Below are 25,364 nucleotides of genomic sequence, written 5' to 3'. Positions count from 1 at the left end.
AAACGCAGAGCGGGACTCACCGGCCATGCGATTCATCCAGGCTTAGTAAAACGGCGCAGGAGTCTTCGTTCCCTTTACAGATGACAAGACGTCGCAGCGCTGTCTTTCTTCATGGCTTACCCGTTGAAACTCGCGAATGTTGACAGGCCGAAATCCTGGTCGTTGGCTTCCAAAACACACTCCTGCTCACCTTCCGATTTAATGAGTTCTTCACACGTGTCCGCCGTACAATTACTCAAGCAATGCCTCAAAGAGGCAAATAATACAAAACACGACGCGTTGGTTGCGCTGCAATGGCGCCGACGGCTGCGCTTTCGTGTCGGTGAAAAAATTGCAACCGACAAAAAATATGTTTTTTAAACCATGAATATTTATATTATCTTCACAACAAAGACACTGCATTTATTTTAAATTATTTTTAGATTATTTAAGTATACTAAAGCGCTTTCAGTTACTTTTTCTGCCATGTCGTTTGTAGAAGCTGCGATCCTGTGATCCCCTGAAGTGACCCGGATGCCCTAGCAGACGACGGAGGAGACGACGGTGTTGACAGAATGCAATTTCTTTTGATGCCAGATAAAATCACTAAGTTGCGACAAAAACAGCGAAGAAAAGAGCCGTATCTCAAGCTGGCGAATATCGTGGATAAGATGAACGCAATTGGCACGATGGAGAGTAGCTGCGATGCATTTATTTGCGCGACACTGGCACGCTCACCGGAGATCATGAAACTTAACAGCTTAATCGGTGACCAGTACAAGCGGATTGCTTTGATATCAACTGCGTTAAGAAACTACGTCGATACTTGCGTCTCACTTTAGCTAACGCCGCATCCTGATCGCGTGTAGTTTAACAAGCAAGAGCCCACTAGCGCATCGAAGCAGCCGTGTTTTCGAGTTCGTATCGCTACGATAAATACGAGCTGTTTCGGCACGTACTGTGTTCTCAGCCGGTATGTCACGGAGGGTGACGATGGCGTCGCGGACGATCTTAACTAAGACTCGCCGCAACGCAGCCGATAACCCAAGCATATGGCCGTTAAAGGTTGTTCACCAGTACTGCAAACGTGGGCATAAAGTATCGCCAGCCGCTCGCTTCTCGATTTTCCAGCCTTCCGAGTGAAGGTCGCAAGTTGTTGAGCCAATCAGTGAGCCAGCCGGAGTGAGCGAGGCGAGCTTTCGGGAACGACGCCGCCCGTGGGCGCGCTGGGCAATGAACTACGCACTACCCCCTGGCTGCCCTAGTCGTCGCTAAGCCTAGCCAGTTTCACATCGATGCAGCAGCTGAGTGCACTTCGAAACTGGCTAGCACTGAGGTGCTGCTCTCGTCATCGTTTCACTGTGAACCTCGTCTCATAGTAAAACAAAGATATGCTCGATTTCCGCGACACCTGCAGGAGCGGAGCCAGCTGTGGCCAGGACAGCCGTGATTGAGCAGCAGCAATTAAAGGCGCCGTGGGGAGACATTTGTTTGTATTCCTGTTATCGCTTCTACCAACGACTCGATATTGGCCAACGATACTCCATCCGACGGCTTAGTATGGACATGAACAAACATCACTGTCGCATTTTTCTGACGCTGGCGGCCGGTATTCAGGCTGGCATGCCGCGCCCGTACGTTATCATGTCGCTCAACTGTATGGCCGTGGTGCACATCAAAAGCCCCAGACATCCTCCTTTTCGCTTAGATTGTCATAGCACACAGTCACACTGGGACCAGAGTAGTTTAGAGGACCGAGAGCGGGTGCACAGGAGCTAGACTGTGTCAAAGCAGGCGAAACTCTTTAAAGCGCGCGGTTGACGTCAGTCCCAAGACTTAATTCTCATTTCGACCGAAAATCAAATCGGTTCAAACTCGCCGGCCGCCGCATTTCACTTTCGGCTGCATACGCTGTTGTCTATATTTAGCGACATTTTCGTGTCACCGTCATGAAATTTTTAGTGAAGGCAATGAACGACGTCGTAAAGTATTTTTTTTTGCTATTTTATGATAAGCACCACGTCACTGCCGCTAAAAAATTCTCCGCCAACACTGCATCAGCGTTGGACTTAAGAGCGTTAGCTACGAGAGCTTCAAGTGTTTAGATTGGGGTGCTCAGCAAACGTGGAGAAGACAAAATACAACCATCTGAGGGCGTTTCGTTTCGGAAACATTCGTTCTAAGATACAAGCAGCGACATCTACTTCAATGATTTTGCACTACTATTGCGATTTACAGCCACCTTCGCTATAAACGGTATGTTTCCTCCTTATATATCAGTTAACGAATTTTAAAAACGTGTGCATTACAACAAGACTAATTGTTTGACCGCATCCGGAACCCTCTGCGACAAACGATTAGGCCTTATGGCTGTCTGGAAGTCCCCGCAATGCACGGTTTGGGGGCGAAAGGTCGTCGGTACGAATCCCACACATATTTTGGGCTTCATCTAAATATTTATTTTATCCTCAGGAACATGACAAGTCAAATGACACCACTTCGATCGTTATGCGTCAAACGGGCGGACCCCAAATTTGATGCAAATAGGGGTCCCCGGGGTTCCACTTCGATAGCCGCTATACTGGCATATGTAAAACGGATCGAAGGTATCTGTGACAACTGAGGCTCTACGCGCCCGCTGTTGCATGTGATATAGTGTGGTAACTGTCTTGGCCAATTTGACCTTCCCTGCAGACAGACGTGTCCTTGACAAACGTAAGTAGTAAGAGCTGACGCTCTTGAAACTGGAACGCGGAAAAATGATATCGGGGTTGCTTTGAACATTTATACAGAGAACTGCGTGCATGTACACACATGCTGCCTTTGTGCAGCTGGATGGTTATGGCGAGTAATTTTCGCTGATTGACGATTATAACGACATTCTTTTCGGCGACGCATAGAAGTGTCCTTGGCCTTTTCTGCGCCTGTAGTAGTAGCGGTATATTATGTTACATGGCTTGAACATGTCACAGAAGCCAAGAGGACACTGACTTTCAGTAGCGCCATTCGACTTGCGCACACCGATTGCTGTGCAGGCGCTGTCGTAGCTGCAGCTACATGCCGCCACCGCAAGCGGGTGCGGATACGCAGGCACCGCTGGCTTCGTCGCTTGTGCATTACAGCTTTTTGGGCTTTCAAAGCCGCATTATACTCTTGAGCATGCACTACTTTCGTCACATTGTCATTTGGGAAAAGAAGGGAATTAGGTGAGTGCTCGAGCAGTGCCTCTCCTCTAAGCCAATTCTCGTTCGGTGAGAGAACCAGGTCGTGGGAAGCGAGTTGAAAACTCGATTCACCAATTTGAATGAGCACTTCATTTCACTCGGTGCCCGTGACCAACAGATCAGAGCACCTCGCATCCTCTTCGCGACTCGCCACAATGAACGCGCTTTGCAGTACCTTTGGTCAATTTCATCCTATCGCTGTCACACGACAGCACGACAGTATTTCTAGAATTCTGCAGTAAAACAATTACCCTCACCAGGAATCTGTCGTATGACACATCCCACGATAGGTATCTATAGCGCGGCACAATCCACGACAGGTATCTGTCGCGCGACTCATCCCACGACAGGTATCTGTCGCGCGGCATATCCCACGACAAGCTGTTGAGTCGCGCGACAGGCCGCACGACAGGTACTTTTGTCGCGTGAAAAGAGGCGCGATAGAAGTCTGTCGCGCGACTGAACCCACGACAGGCAACTTTGCTGAGGCACGCAATCTCTGTCGCGCGGCACGACTCCCTCTGTCGCGCGACAAATGCTGTGACAGGGACCTTCTTCGCACGACAAAATGCAGGAAAGATGTCTGCCGTGCGGCAGAACCTGCTACAAACAACTTTGTCGCGCGAAAGAACCCACGACACGAAGCTTGTCGCACGACACAAGGCACGACAAGACAGCTTGTCTTCCGACACAAAATTGTGTCGCGCGACAGATGCGCGACAAAAAAATCTGTCGTGCGTTTTGATCGGGGATACTTGGTTTGGATTTCCTTCGGGAGTACGGTGCTGTCATCAACCTTCAGGAGCTGGTCGTGCCATTTTCCACTCAACCCCATGTTGACGGCGATCCTGAGTCACGCGGGACTAAGTTACGCGTCTTTGACGACCACGTATTAATCCCGTCAAGAGCTAACATGTTTGTTACCATAGATTGCGACAACATCACTGGTACTCGTGGCATCCCTAAAACCAACATGTCGCTGCTCCTTGGTCGGCAAGTCTGTGTTACTCGCGGAATTGTCGAGCTGAACAATGGCCGAACTGAGCTCTTGGTAACCAATTTTGGCTGTGAACCTCAGTGTTTGCCTGGCAGAACAGTTATTGCGTATTTCGAAGAACTCGGCGAATTCACGAAACAGCACGCTTTGTCCGAAGCCTCGGCATGAGTGGAGGCACCGACCATTCCCATAAAAACTGACGTGAACCCGAACCTCCCGTCTAATCAGAAACGCTGCCTCGAAAGCGTTATCCAGTCTTTCTGTGACTGCTTCGCCTCGACCTCTAAGTTTAGGCAGACACCGCTCACTAAGCACCGAATTATAGTCGACGCCAACCAGCGGCCGTTATGTCAGCCACCTTACCGGATCTCTTCAAAGGAGCGTGATACCATTCGATGCCAAGTTCAAGAAATGATCCAGGACGACGTGATACAGCCGTCGACGAGCCCGTGGGCGTCGCCTGTTGTTCTAGTAGCAAAGAAAGATGGAACCCTAAGGTTCTGCGTTGATTACCGACGTTTAAACAGTCACAAAAAAAGATGTTTATCCTCTTCCACGCATTGATGACTCCCTGGATCGGCTGCGCCACGCCAAGTACTTCTCATCGCTAGATTTACGCAGCGGCTATTGGCAAATCGAAGTTTACGAACGCGACCGGGAGAAGACCGCCTTTATTACACCGGACGGTCTGTACGAATTCCGGGTGCTCCCTTTCGGCCTGCGCTCGGCTCCTGCAACCTTCCAGCGGATGATGGATACCGTTCTTGCCGACCTGAAATGGTAGTCCTGTCTCGTGTACTTGGATGACGTTGTCATCTTCTCTGATAAGTTTAAAGAGCACCTGAGACGCCTGCGCGCTGTGTTCGAAGCAATTCGGTCGGCCGGACTTTTCCTGAAGCCTGACAAGTGCCACTTCGCTTTCGAAGAGTTGAAGTTTTTGGGCCACATCGTGAGTGCTAAAGAGGTTAGCCCTGACCCCGATAAGACAGCCGTCGTGGTTGCTTTTCCTGTGCCCACCGATAAGCCAAGCGTGCGCCGCTTTCTGGGTCTCTGCGCCTATTATCGGCGTTTTGTGTAGAACTTCTCCCAGATCGCTGAGCCCCTCAACCGCCTCACGGAAGATTCCGAACTGTTCTTCTGGTGCCTGAAACAACAGAAGGCTTTTGAAGACCTCCGAACTCGTCTCCAAAGTACGCCCATCCTTGGACACTTCGACGAGTCAGCCGCCACTGAACTGCACACAGACGCCAGCAACATCGGCCTCGGTGCGGTCCTTCTGCAGTGGCAAGATGGCCTCGAACGTGTAATCGCATACGCGAGCCGCACCTTGTCACGATCTGAAGCAAACTATTCCACTACCGAAAAAGTATGCCTGGCCGTTGTGTGGGCAGTGACCAAATTTCGTCCGTACTTATATGGCCGTCCTTTCAGGGTCGTCAGTGACCACCACTCACTGTGTTGGCTGGCGAACCTCAAAGATCCCTCGTGACGGCTTGCACGCTGGAGCCTTCGGCTTCAAGAGTTCGATGTCACCATCGTTTATAAGTCCGGTAGGAAGCACAGTGATGCCGACTGTCTGTCTCGTGCTCCTATCGAGGACAACCGAGCTGATCCCGACGACGATTCTATTTTTCTCTGCGCCATCTCCCCGTCGGTCCTCACTCAAGACCAAAGGAACGACAGTGAACTACGGCCTCTCATTGAGTATCTTGAAGAAAGCGCTGCGTCACCCCCGCGAATCTTCTCACGTGGACTGTCGTCATTCTGTTTGCGCGATGGCGTTCTGTATAAGAAAAACTACAACCCGAAGGAAGCTGCCGATCTGCTCGTCGTACCTGCGGCCTTGCGCGACGAAGTTCTACAGGCGTGCCATGATGACCCATGTTCTGGTCACATGGGTTTTTCTCGCACTTTGGCGCGGATACGCCAAAAGTACTACTGGCCCAGGGTTGCTTCAATTGTCCAGCGTTACGTCAGAACTTGTCGTGAGTGCCAACGTCGCAAGACGCCGCCGACTATGCCAGCCGGACTACTGCAGCCTATTATTCCGCCACAAGTCCCCTTCCACCAAGTCGGTATGGACTTACTGGGCCCATTTCCGGAGTCCTCGCTGGGTAACCGCTACATTGTGGTCGCCACCGACTACCTCAGCCGGTACTGTGAAACTAAAGCTCTCCCTCGTGGTACCGCTGATGAAATTGCGAACTTTTTCGTTCAAAATATTGTGCTTCGTCACGGTGCACCCGCCATCGTTTTAACTGACAGAGGAACGGCCTTCACCTCGGCCCTTACGCAGGAGGTTATGCGCCGGAGCGGCACCAGTCACCGCAAGACAACCGCTTACCACCCTCAAACGAACGGCCTCACCGAACGGCTCAACAAGACGATCGCTGACATGATTTCCATGTATGTTGACGCAGACCACCGCAACTGGGACGCCATACTCCCTTACGTCACATTTGCCTATAACACTGCTCTGCAAGAAACGACACGCTTCACTCCATTTCGTTTGGTGCATGGTCGCGAAGTTACAACCATGCTGGACGCCATGTTGCTCCCTACTAGTAGTGCCTCATCTGTTATGGGTGCTGCCCAATTCGTTCGTCACGCCGAGGCCACCCGCCAAGTCGCCCGACAGCGCATCCAGCACCAGCAAGCCCTCGCCGCTCGCCGCTATAACCTCCGCCACCGAGCTGTTAGTTACCAGCCCGGCGAACAAGTCTTGGTTTGGAGCCCAATACGCATGTGTGAGCGCTCCGAAAAGCTTCTACTCCGATATTTTGGCCCCTACGAGGTACTCCGCCAAGTCAGTGAGGTGAACTATGAAGTTCTTCTTCAGGGTACAGTTCGCTCCTCTACACGGCCGACCCCCGAAGTCTTCCATGTCGCACGGATGAAGCCGTACCACGCCCGCTAGCCCTTCAGGCCGGTCCACACCAGCCGCCGGACACATGTGCCGTCCCTTGTCTTCGTGCTGATTCTTGGGCTAGTTGGTACTGCTCACTCATAATGGCAAAGCCTTTAGCGCAAAAAACGAGGACGTGAGAGGAAGACGGGACAGCGCTAACTTTCAACTGGCGTTTATTGAAATACAGAGGCATATATATAGCGAAGCAAGCATGGAAATACACAAAGGATACAAAAGATCACACTCTACGCATGCGCCCGCCGGGTATCCCAAAGAAGTGCTCGTTTCTGTGGCGGAAGCCTTGTTGAAGAAGCGTAAAAAGAGCGGTTGCGAAACATCTGCCGAAAAGAAAAAGACGGTGGTGATTCCTTATATGCACTGCATATCCCATAGGCTGAAGGGGGTTGCCAAAGGTTGATGTGAAGTTGACATTCTCTGCCCCAGACAAGCTGTCAAAATTGTGTAAGTTGACGGACCCTTTTCCAAGACAGTCAGCGGGGTGTAAAGTGAAGCATAGAAATAAGTTTGTGGAGTGCTCGCTAGGGGTAGTATACAGTATTCCTTTAACCTGTGGTCGGGTATACATAGGGCAAACCGGCAGATGCCTTAATGAAAGGCTTGCTGAACACAAGCGGAACGTGGCAAACCCAAGAGACGGTAACCTGTCTGAACATTGTCATCACTGTCCTAGCAAATCATGCGCGCCCATGTTCGGCGCATGCACAGTAGAGGCGAAAAGTATAGACCGCTGCACACGTGAAATAATCGAAGCCCGGTTGATTAGGAAAAGGGGAGCGGACTGCGTTAGCACGCCTTCTGTTAATCTTTCTGACAAGGAAATCGCTTTCCTAGACTGCAGTGGTGGGCGCATGCGTAGAGTGTGATCTTTTGTATCCTTTGTGTATTTCTATGCTTGCTTCGCTATATATATGCCTCAGTATTTCAATTAACGCCAGTTGGAAGTTAGCGCTGTCCCGTCTTCCTTCCACGTCCTCGTTTTTTTGCGCTAAAGGCTTTGCCATTATGAGTGACTTGTCTTCGTGCTTCTCACTGTTGCGGCACCGAGTCGTTGCCCTTCAGAGAGGGGGAGTAATGCCACAGTCCCAACCAATCCAGTGGCGGCATGCCGCGGCCGAACTGTTTTAGATGGGACTTGCCATGCCTTGCGCTCTCGAGGGGCTAGAGGTTTTCGTCTTCCTCTTACGAGCTCCCTGCTGTCTTGGACGCGTAGCACGTCTAATTAAACCTGGCTTTGAGTGCTTTGACCGTTTATCGGTGACAATATTGCCACACCGCTCACATTCTGCGAGCGCCGCCATGCGGCCGAGCGGAATTACTGGGCTCGTGTGGGAGCGAAGAAGAGGACGTTCCCGTTCGAACGCGCGCTGCTGGGTTTCTGGCCTTCGGATTAAAAAAGCCCCTTTTCGTGCCGCCATACGTTTGTCGGCGACATTTTGGTGGAGCCGCTGGGTATCGTTCCATGAGCGCTCACCCCGAGGGCAACTCTGACGCTGATCAGCGACGCTTGGACACAACACCCGTCCACAAAGCGAGCCGCCGCCTGTGAGGCCTGCAACCTGAGTGTCAGCCACCGAGGCCGGTGCGTACCATGACGTCTACTACAGGCAGCCAGACAGGCCAGCCTTCCGGCACTGTCCCACCCGTTGTAGTTCTCACCCCTCGCTCACCACCATCCTTCCACGGCGATCGGTTTGAGGACGTCGAGGACTGGTTGTCCAGCTTTGACCGTGTGGCCACTTTTAACCAGTGGGACGACGACCGAAAACTACGAAACGTCTATTTCTCGTTCCAAGATTCTGCGAAGACATGGTTCGAGAACCATGAGGCATCCTTTACGAACTGGGAAGTGCTCCGCCATCAGTTGCTGGCTACCTTCAGCACAAACGCACGCAAGGAAAATGCCGAACTCGCCCTTCGCACCAGGTCACAGCAGGCGAACGAAAGCGTCGCTATGTTTATTGAAGACATGGCACGTCTTTTCAATCGGGCTGACCCTGCCATGCCAGAGGCTACCAAGGTGCGCCACCTCATGCGTGGTGTGAAGGAGCAGCTCTTCGCTGGCCTCATACGCGACCCACCAAGAACCGTCGCTGACTTCGCTAAAGAAGCCACAGGCATGGAACGTTCCTTACAGGATCGCAGTGCGCAGTACGGTCGTCCAGGAAGTGTTGCGGCCAGCAACTATTGTGCGTCCCTGCCAGTCGCCGGGGACGAGGCTCTTCGGGAGCTTGTGCGGAGTGTAGTTCGCGAACTGCGCAACCTCCGCTTAGATGTTCCACCTGCCAGTGTTGCAGCTGTAGCCGATGCCGTCCGCGAGGAAATTCGGCGAGCAGTCCAGCCACCACCGGCACCACAGCCGGAGCCGTACGCCAGCAGCTACAACGAAGCCCTACGGACACCGCAGCCGGAGCCGTACATCATGAGCTACAGGGAAGCTCTGCGGAGACCTGCGCCAGTTCCACATGCGTTCCGCCCTGCTGCTGAACAAACGCAGGGGTACTTTCCCTCCGCCGAGCTGGGTGACCCGCGCCCTGTTCGAAAAGCTGACGCGTGGCGCACACCCAACAACCGGCCACTATGCTACCACTGCGGGGAGCCCTGTCATATCCTCCGCAACTGCCCCTACCGGCGGATGGGATTAAGAGGAATTCCATCGAGCGCACCTCGACCGCGCTATGGTGAGAGACCGCGAGACATTGAGCAGTACCTGGCCGATAATGTGCTGCCCTCAACGCCTCCACGACGCCAGTCTAGGTCGCCGTCTCTAAGATGAGTCATGCACCACCCAGTCATGCACCATCATCTGGCCAATTCAGAGGCACGTCTCCCCGCCGGGAAAGCTGAAGACGGCGCCCTCTGGGGGTAGGACCGCCGCTGCCGCAGACAGTGAACAGCCTCCATGCGACGATTTTATGCGACGACCCCACCCGCCGACCTTAAAGACGATCCCACCGCCGACCTCACCGACGACCCCATCGACGACGGCACCAAAAACCTCGCCGACAAATTGTCAAACAATTGTTTCCGCCGCCGAAATTCTTGTTGCCGCCGATGACTATGACGTATCTGCACTCGTCGATACCGGAGCCGACTTTTCTGTCATGAGTAGTAACCTAGCCGCAACCTTCAGAAAGGTTCTAACACCTTGGCATGGGCCGCAGATACGCACAGCTGGTTGCCATGTGGTAACGCCGGTTGGCGTCTGCACCAGCCGTATAAAGATCCGCGGTGCAAATTTCACTGGCTCCTTCGCCGTGCTACGAGAGTGCTCTAAAGAACTGATTCTCGGCATGGACTTCCTTAAAGAGTATGGGGCGGTCATCAACCTGCACGAGCAATTGGTATCGTTTTCGACATAGCGAGCCGTTGATACCGACCCCGAGCCGCACAGAGCACCATTACGCATCTCTGATGAACACACAACGATACCGCCGAGAGCAAGCAAGTTTGTCACAGTCCAGTGTGATACCAGCTCCGGTACTCGGGGCATTGCCGAAGCGAATATCTCGCTGCTACTGTCTCGGCAAGTTTGCGTTGCTCGCGCCCTTGTCGACCTTGTTCACGCGCGTACCACGCTCTTAGTGACCAACTTTAGTTGTGAACCCCAACATTTGACGAACAACACGGTGATTGCCCATTTTGAAGAACTTGGCGAGCATGCCGGCCAATGTGCCTTATCAACAACGGCCCCCGAAATAGCTGAACAGGACACTGCAACAGACATTAGGACCGACGTGAACCCTGACCTTCTGACCAATCAGAAACGCCGCGTGGAAAGCCTTATTGACTCTTTCCGCGACTGTTTTGCATCAACATCCAAGGTTCGCCAGACGCCAATAACTAAGCACCGTATTATCGTCGACAGTGACCAGAGACCGCTATGTCTGCGTCCTTATCATGTTTCGTCGAAGGAGCGCGATGCTATCCGCCGCTTGCCGAAATGCTCCACGACGACGTCATACATCCATCGATGAGCCCCTGGGCGTCACCTGTTGTTCTCGTCGCAAAGAAGGACGGCAGCCTACGGTTCTGTGTAAATTATAGACGTCTCAATAACGTTACCAAAAAAGATGTCTATCCACTGCCGCGCATTGATGACTCATTAGACCGCCTCCGCCATGTTACCTACTTTTCATCACTCGACCTTCGTAGCGGTTATTTTGCAAATCGAGGTCGACGAACGTGACCGAGAAAAGACCGCCTTCGTTACTCCTGACGGACTGTACGAATTTAAGGTGTTTCCTTTCGGCTTGTGTTCAGCCCCTGCGACGTTCCAACGTATGATGGACACCGTACTAACTTTCCTGAAGTGGCAGTCCTGCCTTGTCTATCTCGACGACGTCGTGATTTTCTCCGACACGTTCGAGGAGCACCTGAAACGTTTGCGTGCCGTCCTCGAAGCAATTCGTTCTGCGGGTCTCTCTCTCAAGCCTGAAAAGTGCCACTTCGCATTTCGGGAGCTCAAGTTTCTTGGCCACATTGTGAGCGCTCAGGGCGTTAGCCCCGACCCAGAAAAGACCGCCGCCGTTGCTGCATTTCCCCAGCCAACAGATAAACGAAGCTTGCGGCGTTTCCTGGGGCTTTGCGCCTATTATCGGAGGTTCGTTCAAAACTTCTCCAAGCTCGCAGAGCCGCTGACTCGCCTGAAAAAAGACTCCGAACCCTTTTTCTGGGGCCAAGATCAGGAAAAAGCTTTCATAGAGCTTAAGGCCTGCCTCTAATCTAGGCCTATCCTTGCCCACTTCGACGAGCAGGCCGACACGGAACTGCACACAGATGCCAGCAATGTGGGCCTCGGTTCGGTGATTGTGCAGTTGCAAGACGGTGTGGAAGGCGTGAGCGCATACGCAAGTCGCACTTTGTCCCGTTCCGAAGTGAATTATTCCACAACGGAAAAGGAGTGTCTCGCTGTTGTGAGGGCAATCACAAAATTTCGTCCATACCTCTACGGCCGCCCGTTTCGAGTCGTCAGCAATCATCACTCCTTGTGCTGGCTTGCGAACCTCAAAGATCCATTGGGGCGACTTGCACGGTGGAGCCTTCGGTTGCAAGATTTCGACGTCACCATCGTGTATAAGTCGGGTCGGCAACATAGCGATGCAGACTGTCTCTCCCGAGCTCCTCTTCCGTGCCTACCAGATGAGTACGACGACGATTCTGCTTTCCTCGGCGCTGTCACCACATCCGACCTTGGCCACCACCAGAGGGCCGACTGCGAACTGCTGACTCTAATCGAGTACCTCGAAGGAACCGCTCCGTCTCCGCCCAGACTCTTCTCGCGCGGACTTTCGTCGTTTTGCTTAATAGATGGAGTCCTCTACAAGAAAAACTACGGTCCAACCGACACTGCGTATCTCCTCGTTGTCCCAACCGTGCTTCGTAAGGAAGTTCTCGCTTAATGCCACGACGACCTTTCTTCTGGCCACCTCGGTTTTTCCAGAACATTGGGACGCCTCCGCCACAAGTACTACTGGCCACGGCTTGCTGGGGTCGTTCAACGCTACGTTCGAACCTGCCGTGAGTGTCAACGACGGAAGGTACCACCGACAAAACCGGCCGGCCTTCTGAAGCCAATTGATCCACCGCAAATCCCATTCCAACAAGTCGGCATGGACTTACTGGGCCCATTCCCGGTGTCCTCCATGGGAAACCGGTATATTGTTGTTGCCACGGACTACCTAAGCCGCTATTGTGAAACCAAGGCTCTTCCCCGTGGCACCGCGCCTGAAATTGCACAGTTCTTTGTTCACCACATCGTGCTTCGCCACGGCGCCCCCGTGGTTGTATTAACTGACCGGGGAACCGCGTTTACGTCGGCTCTTACACACGAGGTCCTCCGTCTTAGTGGCACCAGTCATAGAAAAACGACTGCTTACGGTCCTCAAACGAATGGACTTACTGAGAGGCTGAACAAGACCATCACAGATATGATGTCTATGTATTTCGACGCTGACCATCGCAACTGGGACGAAATACTTCCCTACATCACGTTTGCGTACAACACCGCCCTCCAAGAAACGACGCGCTTCACCCCCTTCCGTTTGGTGTATGGCCGAGATGCCCTGACCATGCTTGACGCCATGCTGCTCCCGGATTGTACCCCCTTGTCTGTTCCAGGCGCTGACCAATTCGTTCGCGATGCAGAAGCCGCTCGCCACCTTGCTCGACAACGCATTCGCCACCAGCAGACATCTGACGCCCGGCGTTACAACCTCCGCCACAGGGAGGTGATTTACCAACCCGGCGAGCACGTCTGGGTATGGAGCCCTATACGTGTGCGCGGTCGCTCTGAAAAGTTTCTGCGGCGCTACTTCGGCCCCTACGAGGTGCTACGTCAACTCAGCGATGTGAACTATGAAGTGTACCCGCAAGGAGGTGTCCGGTCTTCTCGCCCGCCCAAGTCTGAAGTCGTCCACGTGTCCCACATGAAACCGTATTACGCCCGTTAGCCCCTCCCGGAGTTCACATTCAGTGCTGCCACCACACGCCATCGCACTTTCGGTGTCTCCACACTCTTTATCCCCCTTGCCGGAGGCATCGAGGCGATGCCTCTTGAAAGGAGGGGGGGCAATGCCAGACTGCTCACTCAGCGAGCGCCGCTATGCGGCCGAGCGGCATTACTGGGCTCGTGTGGGAGCGAAGAAGAGGACGTTCCCGTTCGAACGCGCGCTGCTGGGTTTCTGGCCTTCGGATTAAAAAAGCCCCTTTTCGTGCCGCCCTACGTTTGTCGGCGACAATATCATATCTTCACATTTTGTTACTAATCAGTGAGGAACTTTTGCCATATTCTTGAATTTCGGTTGATGGTGGACCGCCAGCCCCTTTCAGGACGAGGCCTAACGAGTACGCAGGATTCGTGTGTGCGATTTGGGTGATTGCGGAGAGCGAATTCGCAAGTTTTAGCGCCTGCAAATAGCTGTCGAGCGTAGTTTTGGCTACCGTGCCCTCAAAGCGATGACTGCCTACATCGCAGGACGCGAGTACAATAAGGGGGAAGTGTCGATATATGTGACCCTGTGTGCATAGCATGTGCAGAAGGCAGCCGGCAGCAACCGGCGGCGTCGACTGTGGACAAAATATCTGGTTGTTTTCCTTAATTCAAGTAATGTCCGAACGTATTTTTTGCTAAACCGGTCTAAAATTAAATTTTGGTGATATAAGCGATAACAGTCTTTGCATGGAAACAGCGCAGCCGACGGGACCAAGAAAGGAAGACACGCACGGGTGCTGACTATCAGCTGAAAGAAATTTATTGCAGCAACGTTAATATATAAAACCCATGCATACGATATAAGCATGAAACCTTAAAACTAGGTGACATGATTCTTCTAATCATCCATCGAGAAATCTGCATTCTTTTCATTCAAGTTAACAGAAGGTGTGCTGACGCACTTCTCCGCTCGTTGCTCTCTGGCATACGCCTCAAAAAGTTCGCGGTCAAGCTTCTGGCAAGCGGCAACAACGACGCAGGAGCACGAGGGCAGAGAGAAAACTGCTGTGATCCCGCTAGTGCACGGCGTGCGTCATTCGCTGAAAAAAACCTTAGGGCGGTCCGACGTAAGGTTGGACTTCTCTGCGCCAAACAAGCTCGAAAAACTTTCCAAGCTTGAGAATCGAGCAGATACGGTGCCAAAACACTGTGGAAAGAAGCCTGAAAAAGCCTTCATTGATTGTACAAAGGAAGTCGTCTACGATATTCCTTTATCGTGTGGATCAGCATACATAGGACAAACTGGGCGCTGTTTGAATGACAGGCTCAGAGAGCATAATAAAGATATAAAAGACGGCGCAAGGAAGAACTTGCCTGAACACGTGACCTCATGCCAGTGCACTGCCACTTTGGACAGGACCAAAGTTCTTAAACGCTAAAAGAGCCAGCTTGACCGCGAACTTTTTGAGGCGTATGCCATACATCAACGAGCGGAGAATTGCGTCAGCACTCCTGTTTACTTGAAAAGAAACCGGATTTCTCGATGGATGATTAGAAGAATCTTGTCACCTAGTATTAAGGTTTCATGCTTTTATCATATGTATGGGATTTATATATTAACGTTGCTGCAATATATTTCTTTCAGCTGATAGTCAGCGCACGTGTGTGTGTCTTCCTTTCTTGGTCCCGTCTGCTGCGCTGTGTCCATGCAAAGAATGTACCAACTAACCCGGCTTACTCCTTTGTTAGAGAAAGCAGGTACAATAAACGGGAAGCGCCCGTATCCTACGCGAAGTTTCCCAAGCAGGCAATACAGCATCATCGGTGCTTATTAGAGATGCTTTCATGGTGTGTAAATTATGAAAAGTGCAATTTGTGAGCACGAGTACGTAATATTAAAGCTTAGGATAACCCACCTGGCATTTTGTGTCACGCAAACGAGCAGTACTGTTTGCGCACAGCCATGTATACCACCTCAACGCGGGGCTGCAGTTCTCCTAATCGTCGCACTCCTGGGACACAATGTGCGCGCACAGCAACATGCTGTACTATTATTTCAAAGTACTCATTTAGACGGCGGCGACTAATCATCGGTGCAGACAGTGAAAGCATTAGAGTTACGTAGGGTTTTGCAAGCGGCTTGGTTCCTGCAAAAAGGTTCTATGAGTCGAAGGAAATGTACCTTCGACTTACAAACGCGTACATTCAGGGCAGACGTCGTCTCACTCGGCCCTTTTCTCTGATTCTTTCGTGCCTCAAGGTTACTGCAGTGCACTTTTTGATAATTTGAGCTTAATTATCGAGTGATGAATAGCGGACAAGAACTTGGTAGCTAGCTACAAAACGCCGCGGCTTTCACGGCGCACATCGGCGAAGGCATGCACGGCACATGCCGCTTTTCACATACGAGAGCACTTGACTGCTCAAAAAAGACTACACTCATAACATACGAACAGCATGCTTCTAAGCGTAAAAAATAAATAAGCGGTCCATCGATTTCTGTTTCCTCAACAATCAGAAAATGGGCACCACGAGCAAGTCCGCTTTCCAAAGAATCACTCGGCTCACGTACCAAGTTGAAGTCTTCCCAAAAGAGAACACGAAAAATATATTTTATTTCGCTAGGCTAAAAAAAAAACTTCTCGAGCGACCGCTGCCTACGGTGTGCGTGCAAGCACCTCAACAGCCCGCAGCAGACGACGCTTGGCGTGTATGCGCTCGTGACGTCAGCGATCAGAGGTTGCCCGACCAGCAAACAGTTCGCAAAAGAAAGAGAAACAACTTTATTGTAACACCAGTCAATGAACGCCAGGAGAGATGTCCATCTCCCCTGTCGGCCCTAGCCGTCGGCCGGGATCCCTTGGGATACAGCAGCAGCAAGGGCTTGACCGATGATGCCTTGCTGGACGTTGGGGTCTGGGCTGCGGAGCAAAGCCTCCCAGGATTCTATAGTGCGTGAGCTATCATATTTAGCCGGGCACGTCCACACCATGTGGACCAGATTTGCTGGCTGATCGCAAAATTTGCACTTTGACCTGAATACTGTAGGATGCCACTTGCTGTAGAGTACTGGGTTGGGAAAAACCCCTGTCTGTAATTTCCTCCAAAGAACCTCCTCTTTTTTATTGAGCGTTTTGTCCGCTCCCGGATAAATCTGACGATTTAGTCTGTATATTGTGTGATTTCCTGGTATGCGCGCATATCCTCTGTGCTGTTTGTACTTCCAGAGATTTGGGAGGTCCCAGGGGTCGACCGGTAAGTGAGACCTCGGGCGACCGAATGAGCCTCCTCGTTCCCTTTAAGTCCTTGGTGAGCTGGTGCCCAAACGAGCAGAACCAGTTCTCTGGGTCCTCCTTCCCTGCTTAATATACGGATGGCAGTCTCCGTCACCCTCCCCGATTCGTAATTTCTCACAGCGTTTTTTGAATCGCTAATGACCACCTTGACCCCTCCTTGGCTGGCGGCTAAGGCTATCGCCACTTCCTCAGCTTCTACTGTCTTGACACCACTGACTGTGCAGCACGCCACCGGGGTTCCGTCTTCCTTAACCGCCACAGCCGCGTGTGCGGCTTTGCTCTCATATATTGCAGCGTCCGTATACAGGACGTCCTGTCGACCTGTATACCTAGCATGTAATGCTTCTGACCTGTCTTTGCGCCTGCCTTCGTGAAAGGCGGGGTGCATGTTTCTGGGCAGCGGAGGGATTTTAATCTTGTCCCTGATTTGTCGTGGTATGTCTCGTGAGCGGGCATGTTCATGCTTGGGCTCGTAGCCCAATCTCTCTAAAATTTTCCTCCCCGTTTCAGAACCGAGTAGCCTTTGATGCTGAGCGGTAAGGGCAGCCTCAATGAGCTCCGCGAGAGTGTTGGAGACCCCTAGCTTCATAAGTCTCTCGGTGGATGTGTTCGGGGGTAGGCCGAGTGCGACCTTGACACTTTTCCTGATAATGATTTCGAGCTTGTTCCGTTCCGCTCCGTTGAGTTTCAGGTAGGGTGCCACGTACACTATCCTACTGATTACGAAGGCTTGCACGAGTCTCAAGAGATTCGCCTCCTTCATCCCAGCGTGCCTGTTCGCTATTCTTCTGATAAGGCGACACGTCTGATTTGCACTAGCTTCTAACCTAGCAAGCGTTTCATGATTCTTCCGATTCGCCTGAATCCTTAGCCCGAGGACGCGGATACTGTCAACCGCGGGGATCTCTCCGCCATTGACATACAGGTGGATGTTTGCCTCGTGCTTTTGGTGAAGCCGCCGTTTTCCAGGGGGCATCAGGAACAGTGCTTCCGACTTTTCGGCCGAGCGTTTAAGTCCCTTGGGTTTCAGGTACTCTTCAATGATGTCAATTGCTTTTTGCAGAGAGCTTTCAATTTGTCCGTCACTCCCCTTATTTATCCATAATGTTATGCCATCCGCGTATATTGTGTGGTTTAAATTCTCAATGTCCGCCAACAGTTCGGGGAGTCTCAACATCGCAATGTTGAAGAGGGTCGGTGATAACACCGAGCCTTGCGGCGTTCCTGTGTTACCAAGTATAATGCCCTCGATGGAGTCTTCCCCTATCTTGAGAGTGGCTTTCCTGTTCGTAAGAAAGTCCTTGATGTAACTATACACTCTCTTACCTACATTTAGTGAGTTCAGATTCTCTAAGATCGACACGTGCCTCACGTTGTCAAATGCCTTTGCCACATCCAACCCCACAATCACTTTCGTGTCTCGGGTTTGCTTTTCTATAATTTGGTCCTTGAGTTGCAGCATCACGTCGCATGCCGACAGCTTTGGTCGGAAGCCGATCATGGTGTCTGGGTATAGCCCATTGTCCTCTATGTACCTACTGAGCCGCGTCTGAACGACATGTTCCATAAGCTTACCCACGCAGGAGGTGAGCGATATCGGCCTGAGGTTCTCGAGGCCCAGTTTCTTCCCCGACTCGAGAATGAAAATGAGATTAGCGAGTTTCCACTCCTGTGGTATCGTCCCTTTCTCCCAGCACTCCTGCATGTACGTTGCGATGTTGGCGATGGACCTGTCGTCTAAATTACGAAGCATTCTGTTGCTCACTCTATCCGGCCCCGCTGCTGACTTAGTCCGCAGGCGATTAATCTCCGCTCTGACTTCTGCCAGGGAGAGCGGGGCGTCTAATTCCGAATTCTCTCCCCCTTCATAGTCCGGGAGGGGTTCGGGTCCGGCGGGATTTATGTACCTGTTGCGAACTTCTTCTAATAGTTCCTTCTTAGTGCCTTCAAACTGATGCGCCAGTCTTTCCAGCTGTTGTTTGGACGCTGACTTTGTGCTATCCGGATCTAAGAGGTGGCGAAGAAGTCGCCACGTTCGTGCGGTACTCATATTCGTCTCCATCTGATCGCAGACGTTCCCCCAATTCTGCTTCGTGAGTGCGATTGCGTGCTCTTCAATTTCTCTGTATAAAGCCGCTATCTGTTTCCTGATATTCCGATCCCATCTCCTTTGTCGAAGTCGATCCTCCAACCCTTTCTTTTTCCTCCAGAGATTTATTAATCTCCTGTCTACGGCTTCATTGTCCCTCTCGATTTCCACCGCTTCGGTGGCCTCTTTAGCAGACCGTACCACCCCATCGCTCCATTCCGCAATGTCAGAGACGGGAGCCGGGTTGTCCCTGAGTGCCCTGAAAGCATCCCAATTTACGGCCTCTACCTTCCGTTTCCCGGGAATTGTCGGGCCTCCTTCTACCACCACTTCTATGATCTTGTGATCGCTTCCCAGATCCTCGTTTGTATTGCACCACGTGGCTCTAGTGCCGCTCCCCGTCAAGGTGAGGTCAGGTGTTGTGTCACTCGCGAAACTATTTCCCTTCCTTGTGGGTTGCAGCGGGTCGGTTATCAAATCCAGATTATGAGTCTGTATGTCGTCCCACAATTTCCTGCCCTTGATTGAAGCCTGTTTATATCCCCATGCCGAATGGTGAGCATTGAAGTCCCCCACGATCAACAGCGGGTTGTTCTTTATCTTACGTCGCGTCGTTGCGAAGAGATCCCCGAATTCACATTTCCTTTGTTTGGGAGAACTGTAGACATTTAATACGAACAAGCTACTTTCTCTCTTTCTTCGCGGTATCAGTTCTACGAGAGCATGGTCTATTTCTGTACTCCCGATGTTATGCTGCACCGCCGTGATGTTTCGCTTGACTAGGGTGGCCACCTGCGTGTTTTCACCCTCGCCTACGTATGATCTGTACCCCGACAATTTTGCTTTTCTGCCGCATTCTTGTAGTGCTATTAGCTCCGGTCGGTCCCCGTTCCTCAGGAATTCCTGCAAGACAGCACGCTTGCGCGTGAAACCTCTACAATTCCATTGCCAAACGGTGGTTTTACTGGATCTGTGAGCCATGATTGCCATTCAGCTGATTCATCTGGTTTCCTAGTACTTGTTGAGTGAGGTGTTCGTACGCCCGGTCCCTTTTCGCAAATTCTTCCTTAAGTTGTTCAGTGAGGTTATTATCCCTCTGATGTATTTGCTCTGCGACGCTGTTATCTCGTTGATGCAGCTGCTCTGAGAGGGTTTGGAACATCCCTAACATGCGTTCTTCAAAAGCCTTGCGCCATTCATTGTCCTGTCTAGATTTGGCCTCAAATTTTGCCTCCAATTGTTCTATTTTCATGTCTATCACTTTCTCTGTGTCCATATCTATTATGGGCTTCTCTACTTCCTTCGCCCTCTTCTTAGCCGGCGGCTGAGCCGCACCCTGCTCCTCTGATGCTCTTACAACTGGATTTTGTGGCATCTGCGATTGTTTCGCAGGTGCTGCATTAGGCTTAAGCGCTATTATAAGCTCCTCAATTTGCTTGCTCATCGCTGCGAGCTGTGCCGTAAGCAATCGATTTTCTTCCTTAATCTGGAAGATTTCTTCATCGCGTTTATCCTGGGAGGCTTCGCTCACCCAACCCACCTTTCGGCTCGGAGACTTGGGCCTCGCTGGGTTGTTGACGACAGCGCCTCCGGAGGGGCCCGCAGTCCCGGGTTGGGCCTTCTTTTGCTTCTCCGCTTCCCGCAGATTCGGTAGACGCGGGAAGGACTCTGATCTCCCTCTCGACTCGCTCTGGTTTCCTGACTGACTCCTGGATCTCCCTTGATGCTTTTCGAACCGGCTCCTTCCTACTTCGATCTCCTTCGCCTTCCGCGCTTCCTCTTCCATGACTTCCATAGCCAGCTTGGCCTCCCATTGCCTCTTCTTTATCGTATAAGGGGTCCTGAAAGCTTCCTTGCATTTCCGGTCTGCTGTCAAGTGACCTTTGCCGCACAATTTACACTTGGGCTCGCATACGTGATCCTCGGGTGGGGCTATGATTCCGCATCCCAGACACTTAACTTGGGCGCTGACACATACGTCCGATCTGTGTCCTAGCTCGCCACAGCGGTAGCACACCTCGTACCGCTTCTTGTAGAGCACGCACTTTAGGGGTACGTCGTAACAGTACACCCACCTCGGCACTGTCTCGTGTTTGAAGATGACGATCGCCGAACTGGAGTTGCCCATCTTCCTAACGCCAAGTATCGGGGGGTTCCTCGGGTTACCGAAGGCCTCTGTCAGTTCCTCTATGGTCAGTTTCGGGTTGATGCCGTGCACCACACCCCGCCCGCAGTCCTCGTGCGGTGCCAGGTACGCTGTGACTTCGTACTCGTCGTCGTCGATATGGATAGACTTAATCTTGGTCACCTTCCAGACAGTGTCCATATCTGGGGTGCTGAAAATCAGGGTGCCTTGTTTGTCGTTATGAATCAGCACGTCCTTGTCCTGCCCTTTGACCCATGGAATTTGCGCTGCCATACGCACCGCCGCACTCAACCTCGTAGTCGGAACTTTCGCGAGCGCCAGCCCATTCTTCGGCCGAATAATTATCTTGTAGTCATTAGCTGGTAAACGCGGAAGGTACGACGCAATTGAGCGCTCCGCGTTCTTCTGCCCCAGCTTTTTATATGCGGCGTTCGCCTCCGCCGCTATCTTTCTGCCCTCTCCGGATTCGGCTCCGCGTTCCAATCTGGCGTCTCCATCTTTGCCTCCTCGCCGTTCGCCTCTCGTGAGGTCCTGCAGTTCTTTAACATGTTTTCCCACTTTAGTGATCCAATCCGAGGTTCTCAATTCTTCGGGTGTAATCTCCGTACCCTCTACGGTCACCTCCATGGTCATGCAACGGCGTTTCGAAGCGAGCGCCGGGGGCTTCGGCTGTCGCCGAGCGGCCGCGTTCGTTTACCGCTAGCGGTAGGCTTAGCTAGGCGGGAAACATGGTCGACACAAAAAGGCCATAAAATGTTCAAACGTCCACTCACGCTCATGAAAATGTCACCCAGATGACCCTTGTGACTTTCCACAGGTGATGGCAAACAATTATTCCATGAATAGGCACAATTTCCACCAGACAAACCAACTTTCCACGGAACCGACGTGAGTCACGTCCGCACTGCTCGCAAAAGAAACGAAAAAAAAAATTCGTTTTAAAAATATTTAACGCACAGAATCAAGTGAAAATTGGGGGAATTGTAATATAACCTGTTGGGAATTAAAGGCGATAAGCAGGGTATGCGTGAAAATTGGCTATAATGGCCAATTTGAGAGGGTGATCGCACAAAACTCACTCTTCCATTGGATCACATTTCAGTCGCTATTATACCGGATATACTACATCCAGCGCTATAGACAAGGGTGGCGCACGTAAACATCTGAAGGATAGGTTATACTCAAGAAATACCTGCGAAAGATGATTCGAGTGCTCAGTTAGTAGAACGCGAAATTCGAAGCTCATAAGTTCAAACCCATCTGATTGCATTAGGTTGTTTTCTTTTACTTTATAATCAATTATTGCAATCATTACAATATATTATTTCACACTGACCAAAAAAAAATATCCCCTATACCTTCCTTTTGTCAGTAAATGCTAACTTAGTGTTAAAAAGCATGCAGGCACACAGTACACCTCCCAGTGGCTTGGAAAGCTACAAGCTTCGCTGGCACTGAATAAAAAAAATAACTAAGATTGAAAAAGAGATATGCAAGCAGGTAGTCTAGTTATTACCATGCATGCTATACACTGCTAAGCAGAGCAGAAAGTGGTTGTTATGAAAAAATATCAAAACTATATTTCTGCTTCTTTTGTAAAACAGCGCGAACAACGTCGGACAAGAACAAGAAGGACACGGGATAACAGCGTGTCCTTCTTGCTCTTGGCTGACGTTGTTCACGCTGTTTTACAAAAGATGCATATATACTAACTCGCCCAACTGAAGGTCTGCTTCTTTGGTAACTGCACCTGGAAGTTGCTGCTGAAAAGTCGTTGATTCTCGCGGCCTCATTTCTGGTGCGCTGCAATTATCATCCTCGTCCAGGGTCACATCGTGGCAAACTTCCGCATGCCTGCAGCTTTCACGAATGGGACTGGCAGATGACCCTGCTGCACTGCTCCGTTCTTCAATACTTCCTTTGATACGTAGAAAAAAAATGGTAATCTTAACCGCATAAACAGCTGGTACACACATGCATATACATGCAGTTTAATTGTACACTACTCTTTTCTTAGTAGTTACTACCTGCTGTGGCCTCCTCTGATTGCAGCATATTGTTCCATCGCTACTCTCTCCTCATCTTTAAATGAAATGCCATTCTTCATTTTGCAAATAGAACAGCAGCATAACTAGACAAGGACAAATGAATAACTTGCACTTAGCGGAAGCTTCAGACAGCTTTTAATTCAAGACTAGAACTACTATTTACAATATCCGACTAGTGGTAGGCAGGGTGGCACATAAACCATAATGTAGAGTCGACACTGATTCTGGCAACAAAATAACGCTGCAATGGTTAGCTGAGTGACTAAAAACTCTGCATGAAGTGCCAACACTTACACCGGAATGCCAGATATTCTGCCATTATTTTTTTGCTTTCAAGTTTACCATATTTTTCTTCGCTTATTGCAGTATGATGTGCTACTAGCAAGAAATAAATGCATACAAAGCAACTACAACATTGGCACAAAAGTGAAGACTAACAAGAGAGTCTTTATACCAGCATAGGTCATCACTTTTAAGTGACTACGTGTTAGCTGTTTTGTTCAAATTTCATTTATTGCTCCCACTATGTCTGCTGTACAAAGTGCTTTTTCTTATATTACAGTTGATTCTCTTAAAGAGGGCCGTGACAGCATATTTTCGTGTATACCCTGCTAATTGCATTTAGTTCCCAACACGTTAAATTACAATGCCCGGAAGCTTCAGTTGATTCTGTGTGCTAGATATTTTTAAAACGAAGTTTCTTGTTTATACACTTAGAACTTGATTTAACGAATTATTTCATTAAATCGAGAAATTTGCAAAATAGAGGACGGAATCTTTCTGCCCTTCGAAATCTAAAATAGTAACGCCGCGGCACTGGAACTCTACCGCATCACTTTTGCAGATAACCCGGCCCTGCGCATATGGAAAGTCTGCCAAGGTAGCCGAGTCGCGCATGAAAGCGACATCAAGTAAAACGGATTCAAATCAAAGGTGGAAGTGCCGCCGATTACTGAGCCCATTGCTCCATGCAGTGGAGCAGCTTACTGCGCTGTCAAAATAAAACCTGGGCCATTACTTGAGCACCTTGATGTTACTGCTGGTGCGCTACTAAAAAGCTGCGAGGCATTTTGGGAAAAGTAAAGAAGAAATCACTTCTTTTTTCTACCCATTTCTTCCTGGGAAACTGGTAAATCGGGTTTACTGATTGTTTCGTTACTACGGGTTCACGAGAAGAATGAACGCTGTTCACAATTTGTTCATAGAATTCGAACTTCATAAGTCGGGTTTTCTTTAGATCGAGTTCTAACTGTATTGCGAAATGATTGCTGGTCTGACAACCACTGACTGCTGACATCACGAGAGCATACCTACTACGAGTCGTCGGCTGCGTACTGTTGGCTACATGCTTGCATGCACATCGTGGACAGCGGTCGCTTGAAAAGTGTTTTACATAACAAAATAAAATGCATTTCCCGTGTTTTCTTTCACAAAGGCTTAGTACGCGAGCTTAGCTGTCTTTGTGAAAGCGGACTTGCTTGTGGCGCCAGTTTTCCGATTGTTGAAAAAACAGATAATGGCCCCTGCTTTATTATCTGCACTCGGATGTTATTCGCATGTTATTAGTGTGGTTTGAACAGTCAAGTGATCCCATACGTGAAAAGCGGCACGTGCCGTGCATGCCTTCGCCACTGTACGCCGTGAAGTGCATGATGGTGGCATTCTGTCACTTGATACCAAATTCTTAACAGCTATTTGTTGGCTTTATAATTAAACAAATTACAACAAGGTGTCACTACAGTGAGCTTGCGGCATAAGGAGCAGACAAAAGTGCCGAATGTGACAGCTTCCCTGCTGCACGCATGTGTCAGTCGAACATACATTCCTTTCAACTCTTAAGCACCAACTCCAAGGGTACTTCCTGGCGTACGCGCACAGCGTCGGCGCTGTTGGCGTACGCCAAAACCGGTCTGCGCATGCGCACTGCAGGAGACGCCAGTGAGCCTCGGTGAGGCGCCGATATCTGTCCGGGCTAGATATCGGCGTCAGCGCACGGGCGCTCGCGTACACGTCGGAAGAGGGGTCCGGTTTATTACAATGGAGGATCGCGGGGCTCTCTGTGGCTGCTTTCTTCGTGGCTTGAAGCTCTTTCTGGTTCCACGAACTTTTCTTCTCGTTTAAGTGGTCCTTTCTTCGCCCTCAACCCCTTCTCTCCGCGGCTTGAAATTCTCTCCGTCGACTCGAGAGGGGAAGCGAGCCAGCACCTGGAACATGGAGATGCATTCC

General features: G+C 50.8%; 1 protein-coding gene and 1 long non-coding RNA gene across 2 annotated transcripts in view; one reads left to right on the top strand and one right to left on the bottom strand.

Moving 5' to 3' along the window:
• The window catches only part of LOC144111508 (uncharacterized), a 653,424-nt gene that overhangs the window by 445,911 nt on the left and 182,149 nt on the right, over positions 1-25,364 (top strand). The window lies entirely within an intron of this gene.
• On the bottom strand, positions 19,782-21,717 carry LOC144110265 (uncharacterized). Its single transcript, XM_077643105.1, has one exon. The coding sequence runs from the start codon at positions 21,715-21,717 to the stop codon at positions 19,906-19,908; it is 1,812 nt and encodes a 603-aa protein (XP_077499231.1). The 3' UTR covers positions 19,782-19,905.

This window comes from Amblyomma americanum, chromosome 11, assembly GCF_052857255.1.
Source record: "Amblyomma americanum isolate KBUSLIRL-KWMA chromosome 11, ASM5285725v1, whole genome shotgun sequence".
In the NCBI taxonomy this organism is placed as follows: domain Eukaryota; kingdom Metazoa; phylum Arthropoda; class Arachnida; order Ixodida; family Ixodidae; genus Amblyomma; species Amblyomma americanum.
Note: the sequence above shows the minus strand (reverse complement) of the source record. Positions and strands in the feature narration are given on the sequence as shown.

Coding starts and splice junctions, on each gene's coding strand:
- LOC144110265 (XM_077643105.1), bottom strand. CDS start 21,717: ATGGAGGTGACCGTAGAGGGTACGGAGATTACACCCGAAGAATTGAGA.